General features: G+C 38.6%; 1 protein-coding gene across 1 annotated transcript in view; it reads left to right on the top strand.

Annotated features, from left to right (window-relative positions):
* Positions 1 to 7,864: 7,864 nt before the first annotated feature.
* Positions 7,865 to 10,345, top strand: part of cog5 (component of oligomeric golgi complex 5) — a 53,496-nt gene continuing 51,015 nt past the window's right edge. The window contains exons 1-3 of the mRNA XM_056367501.1: positions 7,865 to 7,957; positions 8,500 to 8,639; positions 9,569 to 9,626. Of these exons, the coding sequence (XP_056223476.1) occupies positions 7,912 to 7,957; positions 8,500 to 8,639; positions 9,569 to 9,626 (244 nt within the window). The 5' untranslated portion in view covers positions 7,865 to 7,911. The remainder of the gene's footprint in view (positions 7,958 to 8,499; positions 8,640 to 9,568; positions 9,627 to 10,345) is intronic.

Genomic DNA, 10,345 nt, shown 5'->3' with positions numbered 1-10,345 from the left:
GAAACCCGTGAGTGTTTTGTCTGCAGGTCTTTCTTGTTCCTCTTACACCATAACAGCTTCCATTTAAGACAGAGGAAGGGAAGGAGAGGTTAAAAAGCGATGATTGGAGGACAGTGCAGCCCAGAGAGACAGAGAGAGTGTGGGAGAAGATGAGAGGAAGACAGATACACAAAGTGATAAGAGGGAGTAGATGCATAAAGATATATAATATAGATTTTTCATTCTAAATTTGCCTTTTGCATTTTTAAATTTAGACTAGTTTTTATTGGTGTATATAGATGGTTGTTCAGCTTTCATTTTGACACCGCAGAGACACTAAATAAGCAACAATAATTACATATCATATATCACTTATACTACCTGCATCGCATCAGATCTGGGCTGATTTCAAAAACTAAGCAGGGTCGGCCTTGGTTAGTGGCCTACTTGGACGGAAGACGTCCTGGGAATACCAGGTGCTGTAAACTTTTTACCCCTTATCTTTTATCAGCAGAGGGCGCTGCTGCTTCTGTAGCTGAGACAGAACTTGTCAAAATAAAGGAATATTTGACTACGGTGTTTTATTTTGCAGTCCGTACTTTTGTTTTATATCACTGAGTAACTGCCTGCTCTGTTGCTCATTGCTAGATGACTATGTGCATGTAGTGCCTTTGTAAATGAGACATGTATATTGACTCATTGAGGTGGATTTTTGTCATAATGAACAATTAGTCACCTGTAACATTCCTTATCAGACTGTGGATACACAGGAAATTAGCGTCAACTGATTTGATTCATTTTTGGTTTTTGTCTTGTGTTTGAATTTGTTGAGTAATTCAGAGAAATCCAGATAATTGATTGCTGTTTCAGACATCAGAACTCAAAGTTACTTATTTAAAGAGCGTGTGTATCTCAGATACTGTCACAAATTAATTTGTAATCAAGCCAATTTTGAAACCCTCTTCACTGGGTTACCACTGCATGAAAATGTTTGGCAACTGCTTCATTATTTGGTAGTGTTTTCAATTTGCTTTCCTTCTGTCTTGCCACATCTCCCATTGCCCAGAACTGATCAAAAAATGTTTCCCTCTGTGACTGAGGGAATTTGTGATTACACTTGTAATGACAAGAGCTAGAGTCCTTTTCCCTGACCTTCTGAGTTTGAACTTGAATGGGTCTTGAATTCACATAGCTTTGCCCTGTGTTACGCAGCCTTTTTCGTAGATTTTTCATCCAGTTTTCAGGGTGTCTCGTTCTTTTCCTTCCTGTTTGACCTCACTGTCCTCCCTGATCTCTTCAACACACCGGCTCTTACATCAAAATGACATGCTCTTCCTCAGTTTCCTTGTGTCTTTTTGGCAGCAGAGAGAGCTCATCGAGAGCTTTCATTTTCATATATATATTTCACCCAAAATATCACTTATGCACCTCTGGTTGTCCCCCCTCATTCTGTTATTTCAACCCCACATAAGGTCACTGACCTCAAAAACATGAGTAATTCAATGAATCTACTTGCTATGTCAACATTTTCCACAGAAAGGTAGTTGGCTGCCACAAAATGTTTATTAAAAGCTGCACATATTTCTTTTTTGCCAGTCAGTATGAGGTTTCTGGAAGTGACATGAGTGGGCAGAGAGGGCTCTGTATTACAGAGGAACAGGAAATGAGATACAGAGAGATGCAAGAGAGACAGAGAGATATTAATTTCCAAGCATTCTTCTGTTTATCTGTTTATAAGGGGCCTCAAGAGATGAAGACAAATCATTTTGAAAACTGTCTCTAATCTTAGTATCTTGATTTTAATATTTATTATAAAAATGTGTAAATCTTATATATAAATGTAATACTAATAGAAAATATAGCTGGTAAAAAAAAATACAAATTAACTATAAAGAGCAAAATGTTATTTCTTTCAGATTGTAAGTCATTTTTCCCAATCATTTTACCCTCAGGGAGGCGTTATAGACAAGTGTCAGAACAAATGTACCAAACTATAGTCACCAAACTATATTTTGGTCCCAGTGCTCCCTGTATTTGTGATTTTTTTTTTTTCTTTTTAAAAACAAATAACGGCGTTTGTCTGTCGTATTATTTATTATTTTACATGTTTTGCCTTCTGCAACTGAAATTCAATTACCCATCCTTATTCCAATGCAGGCTGCCTCTGGGATGCCAAGTATAGATACAGACCATTTTCCCCTCTGCCATTGTTCATCAAGACTCAATGCAAAGTCAATCTGTTGGTGGCTCTAGATGAAACCAAGCCATCAAAGTCAAAAGGATACATCTTCTTGGGACTATGAATGTCTGCACAAAAATTAATGGCAATCTAATATTTTTTGTCCAATGAATTCACTGTGAACCAAAATGGTGGACTGACTAACCATCTGGCCATCCAACCAACATTACCATTACTTTGATAGGGCCGTGCTGTAATCATGATGAAAAACAACATATTTAAGGAGAATTTGCCGGTCACAAACTCAAATTAAAATCTCAAGCAAGAGTCTGTAAATGAGCTTGTAATGTGTTGTCATCTGTTATTAGAGTGTCCTTGTCCAGTATTTGTGCCACCAACCAATACTTATAGTATGAAGTGTGAACATATGGGAAATTAGGGTTATAATAGCTTAGGTATTTACTATACCATAAACTGAGACAGTGCATGTTAGGAATATACTGTTGACAGCTGATTGTCTTTTCTTCATTTTCTGAGCTGTAGCCTACAACACCAAACAAATTCATACAGATGGAAACGATTTCTGGAAAAACCCAAAAAGAAAACTACGACAAAGGAAGCTATACTGACGACAGTTGACCCCTGTCACATTTTTATCACGGCAAATGTGAGAATATAAGGAGTTTAAGATAATTTAAACGACTTTTTTCAATCAATTTTACTAGACGCCTCAACGAATTTGAGGCATCGAATGTTCAAGAAATCGCGAGACTTCATGCGGCGTGAAGTTTGTACAGTAACATAATGTAAAATATCAACGATACAATAGTTTACACCTTTTCGTTACGTTTTTTTTTCAAGTTGTAGCCCACATGTATTGCTTTATTTACCAACAAAGTGATCCCCTTTTGTTATTAGTGTTTCCGTACTGTTGTTTAATGTGATATTACAGAAATAAATACATAAATGAGTACAAAGTTTAAAAAGAAAAAAAAAACTGATAGTACAGAGTGGAAAAAAGATTTGTCTAATTAAGGGAAGCATCAGTGGTTCAGCAGGTTGAAGAAATTAACAAGTTTATTCAATGTAGTTGTGTTGTGTAAGCAGAGTCCCATCCTAAACTGTGTGTTAATGGTTACAGATGTGTGTTGTGCCACTTTACCTCCATGACCACAACTACTGGCGGAGAGAGTCCAGCAGGAGCCAGAGCAGCACTGACACCAACAGGGTAAAACACCTGTATTTGATCTGAAATATTATTTGGAAAATTATATTTAGTCTTATGTTTTAGTTTTTTTGTGTTTTTATACCTAATGTTTTTTAAATGACTTTTAATGTAACACCTCAGCGATTTCAGCAGCTACATATTATAAAATGTTAATGTAGGATTGAAAGAAAATCAACACTCACAGCTACATGTGGCAGAAAACTGTCATGTTTGTGATGCTGCGACAAAGATGACATGACAAGTTACAGTGTACAACAGGTGGAAAAGTTTGAAATTAGCACCTTGTCGGACGAAGCTGAAGTCCTTGAACAAAATGTAATGTAAATAATTATAAAAAAGTAAAATTATAAAAAAGTAGGACCAGCATGCATCTGGAAGGATCTATGATCTTTTACCAGAGCAAAAGAGGCAGCAGGAGCTATGAGTTCTTTCCACTAAATAACCCTCATTGTTTGCACAATGGTGAATCGGTTGCCTTTTGATTTCAAGTTTATTTCAAGTTTGATTTTAATTATGAACAAATGGTCCCTACAGAGGGTGAACTGTTAGGGTTTAAAAGAAAACAATCGATCTTTACTTTTTTTCTTTGCATAAAACAGTTTATTTGCATTTAGCCTGAAGCGCATTAGCTGTAGTTTTACTGTATAAATATTAGATAGTAGAAATGCCTCTAACCTCCGTCCCTCTGGTTGAGGCTCTACTGATCTGTGAGGCCTCGGTGTGTGAGAATTAGATGTAAGTATGAAGCATCCTCTGCTGGAGACATGGTGGAAGGCAGATCGTCTCTGTGTCCCATCCTGAGAGAATACAGAGTCCTCCTGGAAGTCAGGAAGTCTACACCCCTGAAGACTGAAGTCTCCATGGAAGTGTATCTCAGCTCTCTGCCCTCAACCTTGTTCAGCAGAGAGATGATGTAAAGGTTTTCTACATCATCATCATCAATGATCAGGGGAGGATGATAAAGGACCATCCCGTTTGTTGTCCTGCAGCCCAAGCATTACACAGGACAAGACATCTGCCCACAGGAGATTCAGCTGCTTCCCATCACATCCTATTGGGAGCAGCGGTAACATCTGTCTTCAGTTTCTCTGCTTGCATGTGCTGCAGACAGCTGACCCACTGATTGTTTGTCTTCTTGCAGGTCTTCATGTGCACCCGGCTGACGATTTCTCGTTCCGCTGACTGTGTGTTTGGTTCCACCTCGGTCCGTGCGATCAGTCTGGTCCGTCTGATCAGTGAATTTGACGTGTGGCTGGCGTTCAGAGACCGGTGGGTGCGGTTGTATGATGAGAGCTGTGGATAAAAGTGTGGAGTGGAGGTGTGTGCTGGAGCGTTACATGTCTGATTACCTTTATTACTGCTGTCAGTGGTAGTTTTGTAGAGTGGGCTGTAGCAGCTCACTGTTGGGCCGAGGTGATAACTCTGACACATCTTGTGATCAAGTGAGTCAGTATCTGACGTCCTAAACTGAATACTATCATTAATCACTGGATGTGCTATTTCCTGTATGTAATAGTTTTTATTTTTATGATATAACAGAAGTGGTCTATGATTGATAATGTTGTCCTCCATAAAACACTGGGAAACCCTGCAGCTCTTGAATGTCCACCAAGTGGCTCCCACTTTTACTAGGACACTAACTACAAATAATTTAAATTTAGACTAAATTTTTAATTTATTTCTTCTAACTCACTAAATGTCAGTTTCTACCAGTATATATTATGGAGTTGTAGTATTCCTGTAATAATGCTGTGTATAGTAATCATTAAGTAACTACTGTGACCGGTGTTCACACTTTGATGGCGCTGTTTTAAAGCAGAGAAGCGTTACACCCAGGTCAGTTACAGAAGCCATTTTGGATGAAATGCAATGATCCATTCAGTGAGACAGGAAACACAGACTGAATCCACTGATACAGCAGCAGTCTGAGAGTCTGACCTGGTCCTTCACTTCCTCCCTCTGTGCATCTCTCTAACAGGCTGCTGAGAGCAGGAAGAGGAAGAGAAAGCAGGAGAGCAGCTCCGGAGCCCTCCAGGAGCCTGCAGAGAGAAGACTCCGTCAGACTGCTGCTGCTGCCCCGTCAGACCGGAGCCTCAGCCCCCGGCCCTCCACCTCAGCCCCACAGGCCAGACTGGAAGATGTCCAGCTGGAGGTGAGTACTCCAAATGTATACACAAGTGTTTGTTTTCACCTTCCGCCTGTTTTTCTATCGGTCAGAACCATTCTATCTGAGCTCAATGGTCACCACACACATTTCTCCCACTCTGCTGCGTCAGTCTAAAGGGTGTAGCTGAACCAGTCTGACCTTCCTTCTCCTCCCCTCTCTGTGTCTCAATGTTCAGGAACAAGCAGCAGGAGAATGGGAGCAGGAGAACAGCTCCAGAGCCCTCCAGGAGCCTGTGGATGACATTGAATATGATGACGTCATGTCCTTGCCCCTCTGGCCCAGCCCCTACGGAGCCCAGCGTGGTGGTCCGGGGGTCACTGCTACTACGATGGTGGAGATTTTGACGGCCTTGATACATGACTCCCCGTACAGCCCGGAGATGTGACCAGTGAGGTGCAGAGCTCCATGGCTGGACCAGGCAGTAGTTAAAACAGTAACACACACACACACATTCTGTATATAACTATAAGTATATATAAATATATATATATATATATCTTTTTTTAGCTTATAGATAGGTTTCCTGCCTCAAATCTTCAGAACTTAGCATATAAGTTTTCACTCCTTCATTTCTTATTCGCTGGTTAAGTTTCCTTCTTCAAGAAAAAAGATAAGATTAGATAGATAGATATAGATAGATAGATAGATAGATAGATAGATAGATAGATAGATAGATAGATACATACATACTTTCTTTGGGTTTTGTTGTCCCATACTAATCTGTCTCTGTCCATCAGGTCGCTGATTGGTGGACCTGGAACACCTGTGGCATCCAGTTTGTTTCAGGCAACAGAAATCCAGGCTGTAAACTAACCTCTCTCTCTCTGCTCCTCTCCACAGGCACACCAAATTTTGAGTTTGGTTATGGTGTCTTAGATAAATCTTTGTTTAGTTCTGCACCTTACAACATCCACACTCACATTCCTCACTCATGCACACCACACACTTCTGACTTCACTGATTTACACCCGATGCTGTGAAAATCTAATTTGGCACCTTAATTTGGTTTAATAAAAATATTTTTTTATTAACTTTTAACCATGGTGTGTCTGACTTTTCTTGTGACCACTTGTGCCGGATCGTAACAGTTGATAAGTCTTCTTCTTAAAAAAAATATATTTTATTTGGCAGATTACTCTTTAATTTCTCATAAGTTTATATATACGTTTTTTAACTCTTTCATTTGCTATTTTTTAACTACTTTATTCCCTCTCGGTTTGTGGACATGTTAGCAAGTCTTTCAGGTTTAACATTGTCTAATCATTCTTTTAATATTTTACTTAAAAAAATTCTCTCAAAACTGACATCAGGTCAACCTCAATGTGTAGACGGTGCATTTGTCTACATACTTAGACAGAACAATATCCTTTTTCAATATGTCTAAAAAATATACTTAAAAAGAAAGTAATGGTGAGTCTCTGATCTTTAATTTTATTCAACTCTTTCAATGAAAACAAGCAGAAAAATGAAATGTAAAATAATTTTCTTTCACCAATATGAACGACAAATTTAGATTAATCTAGAACATACAATTGTACGTACCAAAGTATGTGGCAAAATAAGTAATTAAACTATTTAAAACATTTCTATTTTTAATAAGCTTATCTATTGAGACAAAGCTGTCATAACTTCATGAGAGAGGTAAAGGGCTTTAGGAGAGTCTACTGACAATGATCCATCCAACAGGTGTTTCCTACCGTTCATATGTTGGTATAGTGACAGACTAATTTGGTAGATTTCCTATATTGCACCAAATGGATTTTTTTAATTAATGATGTCAATATTTTAACCTCCGGGTAAGTTAAACCATTTATTAGGTTTAAAGTGAATGCATGTTACATTGACTCCAGCCACTAGAGGTTAGAAAGTGCACAGCTTTAAAGTCCTCTGATGATAGTTTACTGTATAAATTTCACAACTTGCACTTACTGGAGCAACGTGAACTTCTTACAACACAACGCAAAAAGTGTAGATGAAACACTTATGAGTAGCATTGTAGTAGTCTTATTGGTAGCAGCTTCAACAGTAGTGTGGTAGTTTCATAAGAAACAGCAGTAGGTAAGAAACCGCAAAGACAATCTACAAAACATATGAATAATCCTAATAACTAATTTCATAAAAATCTTAAAAAGTTCTGCAACAGACATATAGGCTGCTAGATGATTGACTTTTAACAGTAGCACTGTGTTTGAGGGAATTCCGTCCAACTGGACCTCTTTGAATGAGTTTTTTCAATTTTTTTGGGTCAATCTTTATTGAAAACATTTGGATATACAAGTGTGTGTGGCCCTTTAAGGCTCGTACAACGTGTGGCTGCTGTCGTCGCTCACGTTAAACGTCACATGCGGAAGTATCAACATGGACGACGGGAGAGAAGCTTCCACGAATTCACTTTTGAAAGATGGTAAAACAGCTCTATGAACTGCGGCGACGCTCTCTGCCTCATTTCACGGCAGTTATAAAACATATTATCAACAGCGTTGTCAAGTTTCCATCTTCGTCCCACAGCTAGCTACTGCAAATGCACTTTCCTAGCTAGCTAACAAGCTACGTTAATCATATTTCTTAGTTTTTCTAGGACTGCAATTTAATTGACATTCACTGAAAACTCATTTTTTTCATGCACGTATAATACATTTTTGTACTATTGTTAATATCATTGCTATAACGTTTAAACTACACTCGTGACTGAAACTAAGAAAGTGGAGCTAAGTAAGGAGGATGCACAGAGAGACAGTGTGTAGGTCTTAGCTGCTATGGTCCAGTCTGTTGACAGAGATCTGGCTCAGTCACTGACATGACTAAAGAGAAAGAATAGCAGGCTGAAAGCTTCACTGGTGCTGTTTGAGTTGCAATGCACCAGAGGCCTTATGTTTAGGAATGACATGATCTGTTATGAGAGTAAATGTGCAGAATGAGTCTGAGGACATGCTGCTGTTTTTGCAGAGTGTTACACTGATTTCCTGGCAGGGGACTTTGACGTGAAGACGTACACTGCTCAGGCCATACACCATGCTGTTATCGCTGAGCAGCTGGCCAAGCTGGCACAGGGCATCAGTCAGCTGGACAAGGAGCTGCACAGCCAGGTACCAACCCAGCACATCACAACACAGCCATGTGAACTCACTGCAGGGTGTGAGGGAACACATTTTGTAAAGATAGCAAACTTAAGGTTCATCAATGAAAGCTTTATATGAAACCATGCCCAATCATATTGCCATCTACTGATAAATCAATGTGCTGCAAATAACCTGAATTTTCCATTAAACACCAAGCCAGACTTGGTATAGAATCGTAGAAATAGCTGGCTGTTGAAAGCTGAAATGACTTTTCAATCATTTGGTTAATCAACAGAAAATTAATCAGCAAAAATCGTAATACTTGATCACTGAATATTATATAACTTGAATACTTTTGGATTTTCGTCAGACATCACAAGACATTTGAAGATTTCACCTTGAGTTTTTGGGAAATAGGCATTTTCAAAATTTTCTGATATTTTATAGAACAAACAGTTGACAAAACAACAAACAACAGAGAAATTAATTGACAGCTTAATCAATAATGAAAATAATTGTTAGTTGCAGCCCTAGTAGGAATATAAACTAAAGCTTATAGTTGAGGATGAGACATTCAAAACATTTGCACTGAGGAAAAACAGCCAGGCCTTGTCCTCACATTTTGTATAATTTTCCTGTTGCTAATTTAGTCCTAGGCAGTGATCTGTATCTGTCTCTGTAAAATTGCTAATAACCATTAGTGATTCAGCGCCACCACTATTAACACCTAATAACTGCAAATCATTCAGTTACCGCGGGCTGTTTTCTAAACCATGTCATATTGTTTTTCCATGGTTTTCTTCCTTCCAGACATACAATTGTTTCAGTTTATTCCATTTCACAGAGGAAATAAAGCGGAAATTTGAAACTGGCTTAAAACAGTGTCCCATGGGGGAACACAGTGGCAACCATAACAGTAGTCCCATCCGTTGATTTGTACTGCAACTTTCTTCCAGGTTGTGGCGAGACATGAAGACTTACTGTCTCAGGCGACTGGGATAGAGTCTCTTGAAGGTAAATAAACACTTTTCCATATGTAACTTTAAGAACAAAATTTGTAGGAACAGCTACAAATAGACATGCACCATGGGCTTAGAATGATTAGTCATGGTTATTTCTTCCAGGCAGCCATTGATTTCAGTTCATAAGTAATTCATTATAGTTTACTTTGTTCACTTTTATTCAAGTTATATTATTGTATGACTATTTAAGGATGCAGTAAAATCCAAATGTGATTTCTGGCTGTTGAAAACCAGTGCATCATTGTTCTATGTTGCTATTTCACTAGCCAGTGGTTTCAGTTCATGTTAGTGCACAATGAAAATAAACCAGTAGCCAACATTGCACAGACTGTTATGAAGATGGTCCATTTGTTGAAAATCACTTTTGGTCAAAGTTATATTATTGTCTTTGAGGTTTGATTTTATGACCTCATTCATGTCATCAATGTAATAAAGTTAAAGACCCAACTGTCAGTGATCGTACCAGCATATGAATTCACACAAGCCTTTTGAAAGCAGCCCGATCTGTCAACAGTTTTACCTGCAAATGATGACTGGATGAATGTTTTCAGAATAATCTGCAGGAGCAGTGACTTGGTTTTTAACCCTGCAATTATTGTAGTTCTTGGGTTTTACCACAAGAGAGAGCCAGTAATCCTCAGATGTAGTCTGCGAACAAAGATGCGCTTCAAAATCAGTGTCAAAGTCTACCCAAAGGAAGAAAGAAAGGAA

The sequence above is a fragment of the Seriola aureovittata genome, chromosome 22, assembly GCF_021018895.1.
Source record: "Seriola aureovittata isolate HTS-2021-v1 ecotype China chromosome 22, ASM2101889v1, whole genome shotgun sequence".
Taxonomy (NCBI): Eukaryota; Metazoa; Chordata; class Actinopteri; order Carangiformes; family Carangidae; genus Seriola; species Seriola aureovittata.
This window is presented reverse-complemented; position numbering and strand designations above follow the sequence as displayed.